The 22,099-nt window shown below is 41.0% G+C and overlaps 1 protein-coding gene across 1 annotated transcript in view; it reads right to left on the reverse strand.

Moving 5' to 3' along the window:
* Positions 1 to 22,099, reverse strand: part of CFAP54 (cilia and flagella associated protein 54) — a 226,138-nt gene that overhangs the window by 122,701 nt on the left and 81,338 nt on the right. Inside the window, 8 exon segments of the mRNA XM_030548506.1 lie at positions 5,226 to 5,325; positions 8,880 to 9,026; positions 11,001 to 11,123; positions 12,477 to 12,632; positions 14,326 to 14,473; positions 18,392 to 18,534; positions 20,172 to 20,357; positions 21,288 to 21,380. Of these exon segments, the coding sequence (XP_030404366.1) occupies positions 5,226 to 5,325; positions 8,880 to 9,026; positions 11,001 to 11,123; positions 12,477 to 12,632; positions 14,326 to 14,473; positions 18,392 to 18,534; positions 20,172 to 20,357; positions 21,288 to 21,380 (1,096 nt within the window).

The following is a 22,099-nucleotide window of genomic DNA, read 5'->3' on the forward strand; positions in this document are numbered from 1 at the left end:
TCTCTCTTCTAATACAATCAACACACACAACCTGAGTGAACGTGGAGAGTTAATACCCAGCACTGATGAAAATGCTTTAAATATACTGCTTCAGTAATATACTATGCAGTTTTAGAAAGTGGCATAGGAAAAACTGGCTCTCCCTTGTCTCCGCTTCCCTTTGGTGTGTTTGACATGATCAGCTTTGAATAAGCATTTTGGAGCCCAATAGTGTCTGCTAAAAATTTTATTTTGAGAAAATCTTCAAGAGAGGGAGAGCCTGAATTGTCCTTTGTGTTGAGGCAGATGGTTTCCAGGTTTCTAGTGAAAAAGGCACATTCAGTTCTTTTCCCAAATTCTCTCTTAGATTGCCATCAGTGGGATGCTTCACAGTGTAGATCCACTTACAAGAAATTCCCTCAGAGTGGTTTTTGTTACCATATTTGTTAATAATGTGCTCTAGCATAGAGCACACTGTGCTAGAAGATCTAACTGTATTCATTAGGCTAGCTGTTAGCTGGCATCTAGCATTTGTTACAAATGCAGTCAACAGGAGACTTGTCTTTTACCTTGTATTATGTCTTTTATTCTGAATATCCTTTTTCCTAACCCAAGATTTGTAAAAGTTCTTTTATCTTAAACATTTTGGATTTAGATTTTGTGTTTATTCATTTAAATTTTGCAGATACACCTGCATAATCAAGCACCACACTTTAGTAGCACTTTGGCTACTGAGTACTGCACATCGAATTGTTGATTAAAATGCAGTCTTCTGTAACGTTGTACAGTACTTTATTAAATGAGCTATTTAATCTGAATTTAACTTGCATACCTCATTAGAATTCATAACGACAGAAAAGGATTGAGAGGGGAAGAAAGAAATCTTCAAATAAGCCTTAAATATGTATTCTATTTAAGGATTGCGAAAGAGAATGACTGCATCGCACCTTTAAGAAGGGTGGGTGGGAGGGTATTTAGCTGGCTGCCTGAATGAAGAGAACTGTGCTTTGATTGGTGGGGAAGGGAAGAAGAGAACTGCTGCAAAAACGGTGAGCATGGTCACTGATTCTTCAGGTGGGAATGAAGGGTTTAAAAGGCGCAGCTCTGTGCCTAAATCCTCCTCTTTACACAGAGCATGCTGAGGTACACCTAATCTAAGGGTACGTCTACAATATGGGATTATTCCGATTTTACATAAACCGGTTTTGTAAAACAGATTGTATAAAGTCGAGTGCACGCAGCCACACTAAGCACATTAATTCGGCGGTGTGCATCCATGGTTCGAGGCTAGCGTCGATTTCAGGAGCATTGCACTGTGGGTAGCTATTCTGTAGCTATCCCATAGTTCCCGCAGTTTCCCTCGCCCCTTGGATTTCTGGGTTGAGATCCCAGTGCCTGATGGGGCAAAAATCATTGTCGCGGGTGGTTCTGGGTAAATGTCGTCACTCATTCCTTCCTCCAGGAAAACAACGGCAGATGATCATTTCGCGCCCTTTTTCCCTGGATTGCCCTGGCAGATGCCATAGCACGGCAACCATGGAGCCCATTCAGCTTTTTTTTTTTTTTTACTGTCACCGTATGTGTACTGGATGCCGCTAACAGAGGCGTTACTGCAGCGCTACACAGCAGCATTCATTTGCTTTTGCATGATAGCAGAGATGGTTATCAGTCGTTCTGTACCGTCTGCTGCTATCATGGGTGCCCCTGGCTGAGGTCAGCCGGGGGCGCAAAGGCAAAACTGGGAATGACTCCCCAAGTCAATCCCTCCTTTATGGTTTCTAAAAATGGAGTCAGTCCTGCCTAGAATATGGGGCAAGTGTACTAGAGAAGCAGTGTATCAGAGAGCACAGCTGCTCCGTGTCAGATCCCGCAGAAATGATGAGCTACATGCCATTCACGGGGGGTGCCCCTGCAACAATCCCACCCATTGCTTCCCTCCTCCCCCAACCTTCCTGGGCTACCGTGGCAGTGTCCTCCCCATTTGTGTGATGAAGTTACAAACAATGCAGGAATAAGAAACACTGACTTGTTAGTGAGATAAAATGAGGGGGAGGCAGCCTCCCGGTGCTATGACAGTCCAGGCAGAACATTAAGCGGGGCGGGGGAGAGGAGCCCAGCATCCCGCTGCTATGATAGTCCAGGCAGTACAGAATCTTTTCTTTACACATGAAAGGGAGGGGCCTGATGGAGCTCAGCCCCCAGTTGCTATGATGAGGACAGTTACCAGCCGTTCTGTATCATCTACTGGGAATGACCAGGAATCATTCCTATTTTTACCCAGGCGCCCCCGGCCAGCCTCACCTGAGGCCAGCCAGGAGCACTCACGGGCTCATGACAAGGACGGCTAGCAGTCCTACTGCACCATCTGCCACCGGGGAGGGGAGAGGAGCGGATACTGCTCTTCACTGCTGCAGCATCGCATCTACCAGCACCATTCAGTAGACACAGGGTGACACTGAAAGAAGTCAAGAAACGATTTCTTTCCCTTTTCTTTCATGTGGAGGTGGAGTGAGTAAATTGTCGAGCTATACCCAGAACCACGCCGGACAATGTGTTTGAACCTATAGGCAATGGGAGCTCAGCCAAGAATGTAAATATTTTTCGGAGACTGCTGTGGGATAGCTGGAGTCCTCAGTACTCCCTCCCTTCTTCCATGAGCGTCCATTTGATTCTTTGGCTTTCCGTTACGCTTGTCACGCAGCACTGTGTAGCCTGGAGATTTTTTTCAAACGCTTTGGCATTTCGTCTTCTGTAATGGAGCTCTGATAGAACAGATTTGTCTCCCCATACAGCGATCAGATCCAGTATCTCCCACACGGTCCATGCTGGAGCTCTTTTTGGATTTGGGACTGCATCGCCACCCGTGCTGATCAGAGCTCCACGCTGGGCAAACAGGAAATGAAATTCAAAAGTTTGCAGGGCTTTTCCTGTTTACCTGGCTAGCGCATCCGAGTTCAGATTGCTGTCCAGAGCGGTCACAGTGGTGCACTGTGGGATACCGCCCAGAGGCCAATACCGTCGATTTGCGGCCACACTAACCCTAATCCGATATGGTAATACCAATTTAAGCGCTACTCCTCTCGTTGGGGAGGAGTACAGAAACTGATTTAAAGAGCCCTTTATATAGATATAAAGGGCCTCGTAGTGTGGATGGGTACCGCGTTAAATCGGTTTAACGCTGCTAAAATCGGTTTAAACATGTAGTGTAGATCAGGCCTAAGCGGCCTTGCTCAAAGCAGCATTCTTAATAGCAATTTTGGTGCTTTTGGGATCAGCAAGCTAATGCCTGGGTTCTGTAGGGCACTGAGGGGGAGAGGGAAGGAGGGGCTTGGAATTGTTTGATGTACACTGTCAGGTACAAGCAGAAATATTAAACTTGCGATGGTCAACAACTGATCAAGAAGGCTGGGGAGCATCTGTTATCTTCCAGAAAAGCTGTAAGCTTGGTTCTTCCCAGCAGTGGAACAGCTGGGTATGGGGACACAGGCAATTCTGGCAATTGGGCGTTGGCATTCAGACACATACAATATGGGTGTGCAACTTTGGGTGGTGAGTTGATATTAACGTGTTGTGATTTCATTCCAGATGTTGGAAGACCGGCCATGGAGGCAGTAGTGTGGATCTGTGGGCACAGGATTGGCAGTTTTGGGGGTTTTTTTAAGCACATAGGCAGACCAGGATCCAGTGACAGGGTGAGCCTACGTTGGCACGGAAGGAGAAGCATGTTATTGGGCCAGCTGATACCACTGCTGTGCGCCGTAGGGGCCCATCAGCAGTCACCAACATGATGTGGCACACCTTGGAAAACATTATTTGGGAAGGCGTAAAGGGGTTCAATTACTGCCCAGAACAAGAAGGGACTTGATGCAGACCTGTGTTGTTGGACATGCATTAACACAGGGTCTGACTGGGAGCATGGGGCGCCACCTTGTGGACAATGCATGACAGATACGAACAGAGGGTTGGTCAAATTCCTTGGGTTCATAAAAAGCTCACCACTCTGGACATCCTGAGGGCACCACATTATACAGGAAGGATGAAGTTGGAGCCCATTTGTTTTGGCTGGGGCAGTAAGAGATGTCTGGGAACCCAGCTGGGTTTGGGCTGCGGGGGAGGCAGCCAAGCTAATTGCTGGCACCTCCTTGTGGCGGATGTCCAGTGCAGGTACTCCATAGGAAAGGTATACAATGACCAGGAAAATGGCTTGGAAAATGACTTAAAAAGATGGTTCATTAAAAGGAACAAATGGGGGCGGTTGGGAACTTCTATGATTGGTACAGCAGGGAGCCAACCCTCTATTTTTATAGTCTATCTTAACCCTGTAACGAGGGGGGTGGATGGTAAGGTCCTGGCAATGGATTTGCTGGCGGGACCTGGCTGGAAAAAGAGCGGGAGCTGGTAGAAATCCCTCTGATAATTACAGAATAAACATAGGGTTATCTGCACTGTACACTTTTATCTGCCGGGAAGTCCCAGACATCTAATAATACAGTTGCGGCCTGATTAAACCCATGTCAAATGTCTTCTGTCCTTCTTTCAGCATAGCCAGACAAATAACCTTTCCTTATCTGAACAAACATAAGGAGCAGCTAAATATTTCAGTTGTTATGAATTATTTATGTATTTGTATGGCCCCACTCTGCTAGGTGATATACAAACACAGAAAAAAAGACAATGACCTACGAGTCACATGTGACTAATAATTAGTGACTGTAGTCCACTAATAGACTCTGAAAGACTAGACTTTTAAAATGTAGTATTTTTATGGGTTGGGTCAATTATATTTACTAAAACTTACTGCTGCAGGCACTCCTGCAGGAACCTTAAGTTCAGAATGGCCATAAATCATTAGATTTTCAAACTAGATTGGTCTGAAAAAAAAATCCTATCGGCAGTCTGAACAGCTTGAGGAGGTAGGATATAGCATAGATCCCCAATACAACTGATAGAGCTTTTAAACTTGTTAGTGTGTTTGCCTGAATGCAGCAATCATGGTTGTTAATGAGGAATGAGATATTACCATTGAAAGGAAGGAAAGACTTGGTGAAAACAATGCCACATGGTACTGCCAACCTAAATGAAGCAACAGAAATCCTATATTTGGCTGGTTATATTGTGTCCCTCATTTTCCCTCTTAAAAAGAGCCAAAGAATGCATGAGTACTTATTTGGCAAAACCATTCTTGAACGCAAATCATGAGAAACAGTAGAGAGAGAAGGTAAAAAATACTTTGCTAAAACATCTACCTGGTCTTGTCAGTTTGAGGAGGTTTGATTCCAGAGCTGCTAGGTTCTCAGCTGCTTTTTCAACTGCAGCTACTTGTGACTTCTTTTTACTGTAAGGACTCTAAGAATATCAAGTTATAAATTATTAATACTTAGAAAATTTATGTAGCTGTAGACAGCAGGTCAATGGCAGAGTCAGGAATAAATCCCAACTCTCTTAATTCCCTGTTTGGTGTCCTAATCAATATTTGTTATTTATGGTTTTTAATGTAATTTTTTCAAGTGACAACTTCAGATATGAAATAAACTCCACGTAAATTGTGATTTACAGATATCAACTTTCTGTATATTGAATTATTTGGATATAATGAAACTAAATCAAAAGAGAAAGTTAAAGTGGCTTAGGATCTTGCCAGAACTTTAATTTTTTAAAAAACATATTTAGGGGGAAATCCACTTAATATTTGTGGCTTCCTGCCCCTTGCAAAGCCTGAAAAGTCCAGGATTCTGATAACATGGCAGTTTGCATTACCTAAGCTTGCTGCAGAAAAAAATTCTGTAACAAAATGTTATTGGCCTGATGAAAGGGAGCTCTCTCATGGGCCTCTAATTTTCCTCACCTGCTGGGGGGATACATCCTGCACCAATTACTACTGTCTAAAGGCTAAAGTGTGACTCATTTGCATGGGGAGATAACTGGTTTGTATTTGTTTGGCAACTTGGGTGAACAAGAAAGAATCTTCTGCCCATCTGTCAGTTCTGCTGGGAGTGGCAGGCTGCTTACAATGTGTCTGTTGCAGCTACGAGGTGGATCCCTATAGTTTGTGAAGATGGGCTTTTGCCACTTCCGAGAAGTGTTTTTATAAGGCTGAGGGTGTGACCTTTGGAACTAGCTGTCCCCAGTTCTCTCCTTAGCTAACAGATCCACTTCAGACTCAGTTAGAAAATAGTTGTTTTGAGTTACGTATTTCTTTCCTGTCTGAATCAGTCATCTCGGGAATAACTTATTCCCTTAATTAGGGCACTGAAGCGGCTAACTGACATGTTCTGTGATTCTCACAGTGTCATGGCCAGAAGATTGATTGACATATTTCATTTGGTTCGAATGAGCTAACTGTTCCACTCCCAGTAAGGGAGAAAACTAAATATTAGTCAGATTACATCTCCCATGAAATGCCTTGCACTCACCACTTCGTGAGGGGAGGCAGAGCATTAGAGAGGTCCCTGTTTGCAGAGTATCATGGAAATTGTAGTCCTGCTAGGGAGCCCAGTGAGGAGAATGGGGACCTAAGGCAATTAAACTATAACTCACAAAGCACCACAACAGCATATTCGAATAGAAATACTTCAGATTTTAGACAAAATATTTTGGCTTTTGGACAAAAATTGGAAACTTTTAGGATTCTGGACATTTGATTTTTTTGACCAAAAAAATCTTGATTATCTTCAGAAACTGGATACATTTTGTATGCTTGGTTGGGGGGAGAACTGCTGGGAGAAGCCAGCCAGAAACTCAGTCAGCAATAGCAGAGGGGAAAAAAGCTGAATCAAGACCTGGTGAGTCTCATGTCATCTTTGTCCAAATGGTTTGTACAACTTTCTCTCTGGACATTCTTCCCCTATGCTGATTGGCTGTTTGCTCCCACCTCTACCAACTCCTCCTTCAGGCTCTTTATTTCAGCCTGACTTCACCTGACCTACACAACCCTCATCCTTCCCCCTCCTTTTAATGTCCCATCTACTTTCCTTATCTCTCTTTTCAGCTAATCCCCTTCCCACCCACCACCACCACCAAACTAAACAGGCAAAAAAATAAAAGAGAAACAACTAACAGAACAGTTGCCTCTATATTGCATCCATTCCCTCCAACCTTTTGACTATCTTCTCTATTTAGGTTGTAAGCTCTTCAGAGCTGTGACTGTCTCTTATTCTGTGTTTGTAAGTGCCAATCTTTGCTGGGATCTCCAGGCTCTACAATACTACTACTACTAACAGGATGTAGCTACAAATGAGGGAATATCCTTCAAATAGGAAGCATCAATTGCAGAGGCTAATTCGGGCTGACCTGAACATTTATGGTACCAACTGCTGTTACATCCAGTAGGATTTTTTTCAGTGGGAAGTAAGTATAAAAATCAAAAAGTCCTCTCCCCTCAGCTTTTACATATCACAGTCCAAGGGTAGAGAGCTGTGGTCCACAGATTTGAGTCAGCACTTTTCATATCAGTGACTGACCTGGAGATGCTTTGTCATAACTCATGAATACTCTACGTCAGTGGTTGGCGACCTTTCAGAAGTGGTATGCCGAGTCTTCATATATTCACTCTAATTTAAGGTTTCGCGTGCCAGTAATATATTTGAATGTTTTTAGAAGAATGGCTCAGAATAGGCCACCTTTCCACAAACAATTGAGGGCTCTTAAAGGGCAATGCCAGGACTATTAACTTGGAAGATTTTGCCACCTATTTAGTCAGCTACAAAATGGTTTGTATCAGGACAAAATAAGCCTTCAAACACAGGAGATCAAAAGACTTCTGGCAGATTTTAAACGGAATGCTCTTTAACGGGGGGCAGCTGTTTGCAGGAACCAGACAGAGACACTGGAATCTCTGAAGATGCTTGACCTTCCTACTCTACTATCAGAGGTAGTAAGCCTGTAGGTAAGAAAGACGTGTGTAGACTGTTGTTTTAAAATCCTTTTCTCTAAATCCTTTGTTCCTACTGATAAACAAACAGATTTTTAAAATCCAAAGTACTGTCTGGTCACAGACTCCTGAAGGGGAGCAAAACAAGTACCTAAACTCAATCAGTCCTATAGGGTAAGCACGATTGATATACAGGGTACTGTAGCCAAAGGCCTAGTGGGAAAGTGGAATTGCAAAATTCCCCACTCTGGAACAGATGAAGGCACAAGGCCTAAGACTTGAGGGGGTGCTCTCAGAGAGACCAAAAATGGGACGTAGGTGCAATTAGCCATTTAACTGACACCATCTTCTTCCCTCCTGAGAAGGGCTTTAAATCATGACCTTCAGGAGTGAGAGACAAAGGGAGGAACAATGGTATATTTTATGTTTCTTTAAGGAAGGCTGATAGGAGCCCACATCTCCAGAGGACCATGAACATGACTGATGATTGCAAGGCTCACCCCAGCCTTCCAGATCCTATGAAGTACTGAGACTGCATGATAACCTCAAGGGAGGACATATCCAGAGCCAATCCCTGTGTTATTCTCTTGCAGTCCCAGGCAGAAATGCACTCAAGCCTGAGAGGGATGAGGTGGTCTGTGGGGAAGGAAGATGCCATCAACAGCACTTCTGAAGATCTGTAGCAGTAGCAATGAGAAAGTTAAGTTTCTCCAGTTCCATATACTTGGTATACTACTTTTTCAGAGTTTCTTTAGCTCAGCAGTTTCACCAGTTATTTATTTCTCTGTCATCTATAGTGTTTCTGAAGACATGATATGAAGTGCAGTAATCAACTAGGAAAATTGTTTGATTAACATTAATTTCAACTTTCCATGGATGTAAGTGATCGTCTATGTGATCTCTGATATGTTAAAGAATGTTGCATGTCTTTAAATTTCTTACACTATCTCATATCAGCAATGTTTTGATGGGGTGCTATTATGCAACATCCTACTTATAGAAAAGAAAGGGAAAATGAAAAAAAGATTACCTCATCTTCTGTTTCTGTGTCAATTTGCATTTCTTCAATACTACTGAATTTAGACTGTCCATGGGATGTTTGTGAAGAATCCAACAACTTTTTCCCATAGTTGATAATAATTAATGCTAGTTCATATTCTTTCCATGAACGCAGTACCTGTTAAACATCTATTAATTAATTTTTTCTTTTACATAACATTTATCTTTCTCCTTCATTGTTTATAACTGAGAAATATATGAATATTATAGCGATATTAGTCAATGACTAAAACTCCGCAAGTAATCAGAAAGTACAGTGCAATAATACCAAAGTTTATTGATGAGGAATTGTAAGCTTGAATAATTTAGATTGGAATCTTCAAATCTTCCTGTCCAAGTGCCTAAATCTGTAGTTATGAATCTCAGTTTATATACCCTCTTTTGCAGGTAGATTTTCAAAGCTGTAGTAGGCACATTGCTGCTTTGAAAATCTGATTTGATATTTACACACTAACCCTTTTCTTCCATTACCAGGTGTTGTCTGCATTCCCCAGACAGAAATGAACACCTATAAGATCTCTATCAAGCATTCTTAAAACTACAATACTCACCTGCTGAAGTGAAGAAACAGATTGACAGAGCAATAAGAGTACCCAGAAGTCACCTACTACAGGAGAGGCTCAATAAAGAAAGTAACAGAACGTCACTAGCTGTCACCTTCAGCCCCCAACTAAAACCTCTCCAGCGCATCATCAAGGATCTACAACATATTCTGAAGAACGATCCCTCACTCTCACACATCTTGGGAGACAGGCCAGTCCTTGCTTACAGACAGCCTCTCAACCTGAAGCAAATACTCATCAGCAACCACACACCACACAACAAACACACTAATGCAGGAACCTATCCTTGCAACAAAGCCCGATGCCAACTCTATCCACATATCTATTCAAGGGACACAATCATAGGACCTAATCACATCAGCCACACCATCAGGAGCTCGTTCACCTGCCCATCTACCAATGTGATATATGCCATTATATGCCAGCAATGTACATTGGCCAAACCAGACAGTCTCTATGCAAAAGAATAAATGGACACAAATGAGACATCAAGAATTACAACATTCAAAAACCAGTCAGAGAACACTTCAGCCTCCCTGGACATTCAATTACAGACCTAAAAGTCACAATTCTTCAACAAAAAAAGCCTTCAAAAACAGACTCCAACGAGAAACTGCAGACTTGGAATTAATATGCAAACTGGACACCATTAAAATAGGCTTGAATAAAGACTGTGAGTGAATGGGTCACTACACAAACTAAAAACTATTTCTCCTTGCTAGTTTTTCCGCTACTGTTACTCACATCTTCTTGTCAACTGTTTGAAATGGAGCATCCTGATTATCACTATAAACATTTTTTCTTCTTCTGCTGATAATAGCCCATCTTAATTGATCAGTCTCATTAGAGTTGGTATGGCAACCCCTATTTTTTCATGTTCTCTGTGTCTATATATCTTCCTACTGTATTTTCAACTGCATGCATCTGATGAAGTGGGTTTTAGCCCACGAAAGCTTATGCCCAATTAAATTTGTGAGTCTCTAAGGTGCCACAAGTACTCCTCGTTCTTTTTGCTGATACTAACTAACATGGCTACCACTCTAAAACTATGTTTCTGTTAATAGTAAGGCACTAAAAGTCATCTCTGTTAGACTGGATAGGGATATTTCACACTTTAAAAATAAACACTCCATTTTATGACCTATTGTACCACAACTAAGATATTTTTTATTTCTAACATGCAGTCCAATAAAGAATAAAATGTAAAGTTTGTGAAATCTAAGTATCGCAAAGTACAAATGAAAATGAGGTCACTGATTTCATCCAGTAAGTAACAAATAAATAATAATCTATGCCCTGAAAAAATTATTTAATAAAGTTTCTGATTTTTGAAACTTAAACAACAATAAACAGTATTACTAAAACATGCCCGTAAATGGTTTTTATACCACTATTTCTCACTTTAGGCTTTTATTCAAGTGTGCCAAACTTTTCTTAAGGTCAGATCAGTAAGATGAAGGTTTATCTAATTTTTTCATGTTATCTACTGAGCCTTAAGTCTACAGTCCTAAACACAATAAAGTAAATACCTGTGCTGTATAAAAGGAGGAGCAAGCTATCATATGCTGAATACTCTCATAACAACCTGTCTGCTTCCTCTGTAAGGTAGAACTTGGGATTTCTTGCAGGACTGTTAGACACTTGATGAGGATCTGAAAGTACAAGGATTACAATATGAAGCCCTACATCTGAAAAGATTTTCCAGGGTCAGTGCCTAGCAACATATCATCTTGTTATACTTGACTCTAAAACTTAAAAATAGTTTACTGAATACACAGGGTGAGATCCTAGCCTCATTGAAACCAATAGTAAATGTGACCAAACTTTCACTCAAACTCTGCCAAAGGTAATAGATATAAAAGTTATAGATACATGATAGGTATTTTTGCTGTTTTAATTAGTCAGAAATAAAATACTTTATGATGTTGTATGAGATAACATACTCAGAGATAGATATGTTGCAAATTGTTTTGAGCTGGTCAGAAATTTAAAGGAAAAACAAATTTTCACGTAATTATTTTTGTTTTCCAGTCAGCTGTAAACATAAGAGATGGAGTCCCCCCACCCTTGTTTAACAGATATGAAAAGTGCATATTGCTAAATTACTGTCCATTAGAATAAGGATCTGAACACGGAAGCCATGTTTCAATAGGCTGGTTGTGCATTTTGTATGATATCACTGCCAATGACTACCCAACTGAGACATTATCATTAGACAGATACAGTATGTGAACAGAATCCCTCTGCCTTTTCCAGTTGCTCTCATCCTCACTTTGGTTTTAACACAATTATCTAGCTGTTTAAAGTTATTTAGCTCAGTCTAACCATAAACTGGAATCTATTTTTGTTTTTATTTCTTGATCACGAGTTAGAGAGTCTTTGCTGCCAACAATATGTTTAACTGAATCCTTGAGAAAACTAAATAGTTTTATGCCAAACACAGAAATGGAGGGAAGGGGCTCAAGTAGTCATTCAGTTTTCATTTGGAAGATGCTTACTTTTAGAAAGGAGCTTTGTTTTTAAAAGAAAACATCTCTCCATTGAAAACACAAAGTGAATTATCAAAACACCATGGGACAAAGTTCTAGCTTAAAGAGAGACGATGACTAGGATATCAGAGTCAAGCACTCAAAGAACTGGCAAATACTCTCTTGTTTCCCTCAACACTACTGTTTGTAAATGGAATATAGTTAGAGGTTATGGCCCAGTGGTTTAAATCCACCATAGTACCCAGTGAACTCAATGGAATTATTCTGAATTTACACTAGAATATTTGAGAAAAGAATCTAGATTCATGGATTTTAAGCCTGACAGTATTTGACATGTATAGAATAAATAGCTTGTTTGTTGCGAAGTTATCAAAAACATTACAAATTTTGCTCTCAATAAGCTCCTACGAAAACACGTCCCACAAATTTGGTTCACCTTCTGTCTACTTCATTATATATTAATTTTTAAATTCAGAAGATTTGTACGCAAGCTGAGTCTCTTTTAAATATTCTTACCTGAACTACTGGCACTGAAGCAATCTTGTGATAGATAATCGGAGCAAGGAGACCATAACATTGAACAACAGATTGCAGGGCATAATTTGCATCATTTAACCAATTACTGAGTTCAATCGCCACTACCATTCTCTCACATTCAGCTAGTCTAGCAACCTGTAAATGAACAAACATTTTTATTCAGATGTAAATTCTGTTGTTTAAATTACTTATCTCAGAGGATGGAAGAAGAAAGATATTTTGTGTCTTAAGCAGCAGTATAATTGCTAGATGTCTGAATTTGGAATAAGCATTACAGTGATCCCTGCTAGAAGTATAAGGGAAAGTAGCATTGTTCAGGACTCCAAAGGTAAACTGTGATTTTGAACTAATTGTATCCTTTGACTATAAGCCTACAAAGCTTGGGACTCAACCTCAGTTGCTTTTTACTGAGCAAGGAAAGAGGCTGTGGCACCAAAAAAATAAAACAACTTAGCAAAGTAGAAATTTCACATGCTAATCTCTCACATTTAATTGATGGAAAGATATCAACTCCTTTCTTGAACTGACATTTTAGGTCCCAGTTCTGCAGTTCTTGCTCGTGTGTGCAGGTCCAGTGAAGTCATTGATTTGCAGAGGTGAAAGTAAGCCGGTATGGTACGGCATATCGGCAACAGCCAGTACACCGCCGACCATACCGGCAGGGGGCAGCTTCCTCAGGTCAGCAATTTAAAGGGCCTGGGGATCCTGGCAGCAGCCAGAGCCCCAGGCCCTTTAAATCACGGCCAGAGCCCTGCTGCCAGAGACCCAGGGTAGCAGCAGCAGCTGGGAGCCCCTGGGGCTCCGTCAGGGATTTAAAGGGCCCGGGGCTCTGCTGCAGTAGCGACAGCTGGAGCCCCAGGCCCTTTAAATTGCTGCCAGAGCCCCGGGGCTCTGTCAGTGGTTTAAAGGGCCCAGGGTCCATGCCCTACTGCCTGAGCTACCGCAGAGTAGCCACGGGCCCTTTAAATTGCCGCCCGAGCCCTGGAGCTCCTGGTCGCCTTCACAGCTACCGCTACCATGGTGCTCCAGTGGTGATTTAAAGGGCCCGGGGTTCCCAGCCACCACTACCACAGCCAGAGCCCTGGGCCCTTTAAATCTCAACTTAAAGGGCCCGGGGATTTAAAGGCCCCGCTTCTTCCGGTTGAGGGCCCACCCCTCACTCAGGACTCTGGCATACTGGTAAGTCCTTTAAGTTACTTTCACCTCTGTTGATATGCCTCACATGAGTAGGAGCTACAGGATTGGGTCCTTAGACAAAAGAAGTGCAATGGGACCTAGAACAGAAATGGAGTGAAAGTTGAGTTGATATCCCTTTGCACTGCTATCTTCAAGAAGAACGACATCACTCTTTTTGGGAGTAAGAGAGGCAAGAAAGAACTCGGGCTCGTATGCCAAAGGTATCCTATTACAAGTTTAATATTAAAGAAAAAGTACAGGTCAAGTCACAAAAATATTTATAAAGAAAAAATTCTAGCGACATCAAAGTAGCACAAAATTAACAATGATTTTTGCCTCTTCTTTAGGATTTGATCCAGACCCTACTGCAGCCAATGGAAGTCCTTCCACTGGTTTCAGTGTGCTTTGCCCCTAAATGACAGAATAATTGATCTAGAAACAGCCCTTTGACCAAGATACAAAAATATCAGCAAATGTTAATAGACCTTAAAAACACAGAAGATTGTACTTTGAAGGATATCATGCTAATGAAGAATAAGATACACTACAGTACAGTTAATACATTGTAAAATATACCGGGGAATTTTGAGATGCAACTGGTCAAATCAAAAAGGTAAGCTCAAACTCAACATTAGCTTTAAGCCAAACATACCTGTCCATTGTACAGTATCTCTTTGGAACAAATGGAATCACAGAAGAGTGCTCCTTCCTTAACATTAATCTCATTAATAATAAAAATGCTCCTAAGAAAGAGGTGCAAGAGGATTGGAGAAGTCTGAGATACAGCATCAAGACATAATCTACAAAATAGAAAAAAGGCAAAATAATGTTAAAAGTACATTATTACGATATAGTCATTCCATGTACACATCTACCCTGATATAATGCGACCTGATATAACATGAATTTGGATATAATGCAGTAAAGCAGCACTCCGGGGGCGGGGGTGGGCTGCGCGCTCTGGCGGATCAAAGCAAGTTCAATATAACTTAGTTTCACCAATAACGCGGTAAGATTTTTTGGCTCCCGAGGACAGCATTATATCGAGGTAGAGGTTATAAACTGCATAATTTGTGAAAATACAAATTCTAATTATAACATCATAAATCAAAAGTATTAATACAGCTGATGATGATGCAAATGGAGATTCATTTCAATTAACGCTGCCCAGTGATGTCAGCATTGAACTGGGGGGAAAAGTCTCCTGCTTTGGTCTGTGCCGGACCGCTAGTACCCCAGGATGGCTTTTCTCATTGTTCCCCCTTTTAACATTATGATGCTACTGTATTGTCATCTTTTGACAACTTGGAAGTTATTTCATGGACGTAACAGGCTATTTACTTTTTAATCGGTTTCTTCTTCTATGGCTGTTTCTTATTATTATTTTGTGTTGTGGTAGCGCCTAAAGCACAGGTGGGCAAACTTTTTGGTCCAAAGGCCACATCTGGGTATGGAAACTGTATGGCAGGCCATGAATGCTCACAAAATTGGGGCTGAGATGTAGGAGGGAGTGATAGTTCTGGTTGGGGGTCCGGACTCTGGGGTGGAGCCAGAAAAGAGGAGTTCAGGGTGCAGGAGGAGGTTCTGGGCTGGGGAAGGGGGTTGGAGTACAGGGGGAGAGGGCTCTGGCTGGAGGTGCAGGCTCTGAGGTGGGGCTGGGGATGAGGGATTGAGGTGTAGGAGGGTGCTCCACGCTGGAGTGCAGGAGTGGGGCAAGCCAGACCCCACTCACCAGCGGGAGTTCGAGGGCCAGATTAAATTGGCTGGTGGGCTGGATGTGGCCCTTGGACCATAGTCTTCTCACCCCTTGCCTAAAAGGTCTATTCAGGGATCGGGGCCCACTGTGCTAGCCATTGTACATACATGCACAATGAAACCACTGTTCCTACACAAAAGAGATAATTGAGTATTTTCCTTTTTCTTGTTGATGTTTTGGGGCAAAATTCTCAATACAGTATTTCTGTGCTTTTTCCAGAGGATTTCTTCTTTTTTAAATCCTTAGTCTGATAGCTTCTAACTGGCATTTTTATGCTGTAAAGAGTAAATTCTATGCCTTCCTTCACTGATTATGTTTCCCATAACAGTGGTTCTCAACCAGGGGTATGTGTACCCCTAGGGGTACACATGGGTCTTTCAGGGGTACATCAACTCATCTGGATATTTGCTAAGTTTTACAACAGGCTACATAAAAAGCCCTAGCAGATTCAACACAAACTAAAATTTCATACACACAATGACTTGTTTATGCTGCTCTGTATCCTATACAGTACAATATTTATAGTCCACTTGATTTATTTTATAATTATATGGTAAATATGAGAACATAAGCACTTTTTCAGGAACAATGCACTGTAACACTTCTGTATTTTTATGTCTGATTTTGTAAGCAAACAGCTTTTAAGTGAGGTGAAACTTGGGGTACACAAGACATATCAGACTCCTGAAAGGGGTACAGTAGTCTGGAAAGGTTTAGAACCACTGCCCTATAAGAAAGCTGAAAATAAAGAAAGGAAGGGTCTGTAGACTTGTTCACATAGCTGACTTTACCTGATGTCAACAGGAATTAATGGTGCAAAGCTTGGGTGTTTTTCTTTCCTTTCAACCCCTTCTGCAGTCTCCACTAGTCATTACTGCTTTTAATAAAGTTGAATTAGCCAATCAGAGATCTAAGGCTAAACAAATTGAAACAGGCCGACTTTAAGATTTAAGGGATGGACCCTATCCTCATTTAAGTCAATTTCTATTAATTTAAATTGGAGTTGGATCTGAAAGTGAGGAGAAGCAACTATCTAGAAAGCATTTGACCAGGTATTCAAAATCTACACTCTACAGCTGATTCATATAACTCAAAGTTGGATAAAGTTTCACCAAAGATATTAGATTTAGAACAAAAAAACATTAAGTGTTTAGGAAAAAATAAGTAAGATTTAGAAAAAAGATATTGCAAAAACAGTGCAAAATGGTAGTACTATGGGCCTGTTCAGGTCCCAAAATCTCTTAACAAGGATTTAAATTAAATAATGATGCTTTGTACTTCACAAAAATAAGCTTACGAAATAATATGTTTTAATATGAGACTATTAGATATTCTGGAATCTTTGGAAAGGAAGGAGTCTTGCCATGTGTGACCCCCAATTATTTTTTCAAATAATATTTTGTATACCTTTCTAATTTCCCTAATTTATAGCATTGTCTCCTCTATAGGAATCAGCTACAATACTACAGTGGCTCGTCTTGCTATGGAAGTGGGAATGTATTATGATTACAGTATGAAGAAGGAAGAGCAATATATGCTTTTAGAAAAAGGTATTTTTCTTTTTCTTAATAACCTTCATGCTCTGAATTCTTGTCATTAGGCTTTTAATGTTCTTGGTTGTTTCTGGCAAATTATGAATATTTTATTCATATTTCATTTCAATAGTGAAGCCAACGTTTTCCAATTAACACAATAATGTCAAAAAGAAGCTCAGTTAAAAGAAGATGAGGATGTACACTAGATGTTTTGGATAAATGTTCGTTTATCTATCAACAGTCAACATACATTTGATTGTACATTGATTTCTTTTTTGTATATTACTTTATACATCAAAATGCAATGTGTCTTTTCCTCTTATCTTTTCCTTACAGGTTTGCTTTCTTTTGTGACTGTACCTACGGTGTTTTAATGAACTGTTGAGTTAAAGCTTTTATAATTATGAAAACCTTAAAATACTTATTTCCGTGTTTTCCTTTAATCATAATTATATAGTTGGAATTTTATTTATTTTTAGGTAGCATAATTTTTAAAGGATTTCTCCTAAAATATCTTTGTACATTAAAAATGTATTGGCAGATTTTTTAATGAATCAAAAACAATTTGCAAATATCCACTCATTTTGAGTGCCTCATTTGACACCAGAGACTTGGCTTTCAGCATTTCTTGAGCCCCTGTTGCTCCCATTAATTTCAATTGGAATTGTAAGTGCTCAGACTTAAGGCTACGATTTTGTCATGGAGGTCACAGAATCTGTGACTTCCAAAGACCTCCATGACTTCAGCCCTGGCAGGCCCCCAAGCTCCAAGCCTCCGTGAGCAGCAGGAATACCCCACAGCTCCCCAGCCACTGCGAGGAGCAGGGGGACCCCGGCAGCTTCCCACCATGGTGGTGGCAGGGGGATCCCCGCAGCTCCCTGCCACCACGGAGAGGGCAGGGGGACCCTGCATCTCTGAGCCCCCACAGATGCTGGAGGCCCCAGAGCTCCCAGCTACTCCTGCAGCAGCCGAGCCCCTTCCCATTTTATTATGGATGTTTTTAGTAAAAGTCATGAACAGGTCACAGGCAATAAAGCCCCCTGACTTTTACTAAAAATACCCATGACAAAATCTTAGCCTTATTCATACCTCTAGAAGTCTAGATCCAGGTTCCTCGTGCTTGGCATCAGAAAATGAGACAAACAAAATTAATGAACATTTTCTAAAAATTTAACCTGTCTTGACTGGGAAAACACCATTACAAAGGGAAAACATGCAAATACTAGAGATACTATTTATAATGAAAACTCTGTGCTAATTTCATGATGCTATATATTTTTGTATGACAAAGTTAAAAATCGTGATTTATTTTTAGAACATCTTTCATGCTAGGAGTATCAGCACAATTTCACAGCCTGTTACTCTACAAAACAAAATGGTACACATTTACAGCTGACAGCTATTTAAAAATCATTTTTGCCAATTACCTGTTCTGAGATATAGTCAAATTGTTGCTTGCAGAAATAACTGCAGGATCAGCAGATGGTGTTGAAGGAGGCAAGACAAAATAGTCCCAAAGTGGTGAAAATGCTTTTTTGGCTAATGTATAGTTATCTGTCTGATAGGCAATCTACAAGAAAAGCATAGTTTTGAAATAACATGATTTTTATACCAAAAGTTGTTAGCAAGTATTATCATTATGAACGTGTTCATTCAAATAAAGCTGTTGACTTTCCTTGTTGTTTACATGGCCATACCAAGTCAATTCTGACTACAATAATAAGCAAGGTTTTAACTCTTGTAATGCTGTCCCCTTCCTACATTTCATGGAAGTTTATAACATTTGTGAGAATACTATCAGAACCATATCTGAGTAAAATAAATATAACATCCATTTGATTCTGCTAGAATTTGTAGGACTTGAGTTTCAGCACTAGCATCAGAAAGGGTTGAATAAGGCCTTGGTCATTCCCTGTGTGGAAATCATGCAGGTGTTACTACAGTTTGCATAGCTGTACTAACTCCTTTTGGGTTTCCTCTACAATTGCTACTACTGTATCAGCCACATTGCCACGGATGAGTGGATGCAAATGGAGCCACACAAACGGGCAGCCACTCACGTGCACAGCTCTTGCCTCTACAGGTCTAGGGTAACCTTTCTGACAGCTTTCCAAAATCAACAGGGCTGCAAGGTTTCACCCTTTGTCCAATATGCAGGTCCCTCAAATTCCTCCTTGTTGATGAGACAATTTATAAGAAGTATAACGAAGGTGCCTCACAGAGTTTTCCTGAAACCTGTTGCTGGTTTCTCCTTTGGAGGGGTTGGATTTGGCTCCTAGAAGTTTAATCAAATCTTTAATCCCCAATCCTCAGAGAGTCCCATGAGGATGCAGGGCCGGTGCAAGGATGTTTCGCACCCCAGGCAAAACTTCCACCTTGCACCCACCCCCGTCCCCAAACCCTCTCCCTGAGGTGCCCCTCCACCCCCACAGCAGCTCCCACCTTCGGACTTGAAGCGCCCCCCCCCCGCAGCAGCTCGCCATCCCCCACCCTCCGCCTTGAGGACCCCCCCGACCCAGCTCACCCCTGCTCTGCGCACAAGCATGAGCACCCTGAGCACGCAGTCGCTGCTTCACTTCTCCCGCCTCCCAGGCTTGCGGCGCCAATCAGCATGCTCGGGGAGGAGGCGGGGCAGGGGTGAGCTGGGGCGGAGAGTTCCCCTGCGGGCCGCCCCCCGGCTTACTTGCTGCAGGCAGCCCTCCCCGCATTCCCCTGCCCCAGCTCCCTCCGCCTAAATGCCGAAGAAAATGCCTCCTCCCAAATCTTAGTGCCCTAGGCAACCGCCTAGGTCACCTAAATGGTTGTACTGGTTCTGTGAGGATGATCTCCTGCTGTTGACCTGAACCCCAAAAAGCACAAGGAAAGAGGAGGATGCTAAGAAAAAAAACACAAGAGACTAAAAAGGGATTAAACAGGAAGTGACCAACATAGAAAAAAGAAAGAAAAGGATAAGAGACCTAGTCCAAAAACATCTTCCCCCTTAAGATGGTCCCACATCATTTTTGAAGTAAAAATTAGTAAGAGTGCTAAAGTCTGTTATTTGTTGTTTTAAAGTTGTGATTTGTCCTAATTATGTTTGTAGGCAAGTCCTGAAATTTTGTCTTGGAACCTGACTAAAATAATGTTTGGAACCACCATTCACAGGGACAGAAACAAATCTTGAACCAAATTAAAAACATTAATCTATTCATTAAAAATCCAGTCTACCTGAGTCAGGTATGCTCGAGCAGTAGTAGCAGAAAGTGGTGGATAAGCAAGGATTGGTTTAGTTGTTTCCCCAATGGCATCACCAATAAGCTTTCCATCCGAGGAATATGCTGCAACTGCAAATATGTACTTTTCATTGGGATCTAAGCCTTTTATTTCCAAAAGACTTTTTCCATCAGCTGGTATCTGTTAACAAAAATATTTCTAATTATGTGCATTGCATAAAACAAAATACAGTAAACCTTTATTGTAATACCTTTTGTTTCTTTATTAATCACTTTCATATAATCAAAGTTACAACCTATCAAATTCACTGATCGAGGAATGTACTTAGCCTATAAAATATGTGAAGTTTCCATGGCAGGTGTCGGAATGTTATGATCAGATTATGATAGTGTACTTGGAGAGACTGGTAAGGCAGATAACCTACAAGTTTGCTTTCTTGAAAGCAGAAAGAAAAAAGTCTTAGGCCCTTCTGGAGGGTGGCTGAGTACACAGAGAAGAGCTAAGAATGCAGCCTAAAAGAATTCAAGTTCTCTCCCCCAAAGAGTATAGAGGCCTTCGTGTTTGAATGTGACAGCTACAGAGGAATGACACCTTCAAATCTCCAAGAGTGAGGTGAAAATAAATCTAAGGTAATATCCTTTAAAAAAGGAAATATAGCTCCATCTCTATTTTTACTTAATAAAAATATTAAAAGAACCACCCTTATTTGTTTCTCAAATCTGTTTTAAATTTCTCTTTTTCCATTTCTATATTCTTGTAAGCAGCTAGTGGTAGAAACTGTAAACAAATGTTACATTTTCATCTGTTTTATTCTTTACTTTGTAGAGACTTCCTTTAAGAAAACTACTATAGTAAAAAGGGACTCTAATGTAACCATCTCAGAAGCATTCTACTCATTATTCCAAAAGAGTTGAAGGTAGAGTGTCTTAAGACCTGCAGAACTTAAAACACTTGATATAAAGATCAAAAGTATACCAAAGATTTGGCCAACTAGCTGATTAGATACAGATGAGGAAGGGGGAAGATGATAGATACATACTCCAGTGAAAGCTCTATAATGATTCATTCAGTGAGGGAGACTGACTTGCACAGGTTTTACCTTGATCTTACCTCTTCTCCTGCATTTGGAAGATGATGATTATTTAATCTTACTTTTAAATTGCTTCCTGCTGCTACACAGCCCAAAATACTGTACCATGAAACCTTTTGAGAAAAAGACAACTTAAATATTTGATATCTACTATCATCTCAAATGTATTAAAATTTACTGTGAGAAGCAATATTGTCTAATGAAGAATTTATGACATTTTCTGAATAAGAATAAGGGCTTTAAAGTGAATGTAGTTATTATGAAAGTTGTTAGATTAATGGAACTAGAAAATGATTCCACAGTTTAGTCAGAAAGCAGGTACAAAAACACACAGTGACTAAGGCTATGTCTACTCTACAAGCAAGTGGTGTGATTCCCCTGCTCACACACACATACTCACACTAGCTAAATGAGAGTTAGCACGAGCACTAGTAGTGTAGCTGCAACAGCATGGGCAGTGACAGCAGAGGCTTGGCTTAGCCATGCCACATACAAACCCATCTGACACCAATGGGTATGTACTTGGCATGGTTAAGCTGTGTCTCTGCTGCCACTTCAATGCTACTGTGGCTCTACTGTTATTTATACTTGTGCTAGCTTGATAAGAGCTAAAAGGAGTATGTGTACGCAAGCAGGGGAATCAGACCCCCTAGCTCAAAGTATAGACATAGCCAAATATGTACGCTGCTGCTCTACTCTCTCCAATGAGGTTCAAACATGACCCAAGGGGACCATCTCTACAGGTTAGAGTTAGCTTTTCATGCCTACTCATTCAGTCCTTTGATTAAACTGCCAATAAATGTGCCATTTGTGATGTTGGTTTTAATGATGT

This window comes from Gopherus evgoodei, chromosome 1 (genome assembly GCF_007399415.2).
Source record: "Gopherus evgoodei ecotype Sinaloan lineage chromosome 1, rGopEvg1_v1.p, whole genome shotgun sequence".
In the NCBI taxonomy this organism is placed as follows: Eukaryota; Metazoa; Chordata; order Testudines; family Testudinidae; genus Gopherus; species Gopherus evgoodei.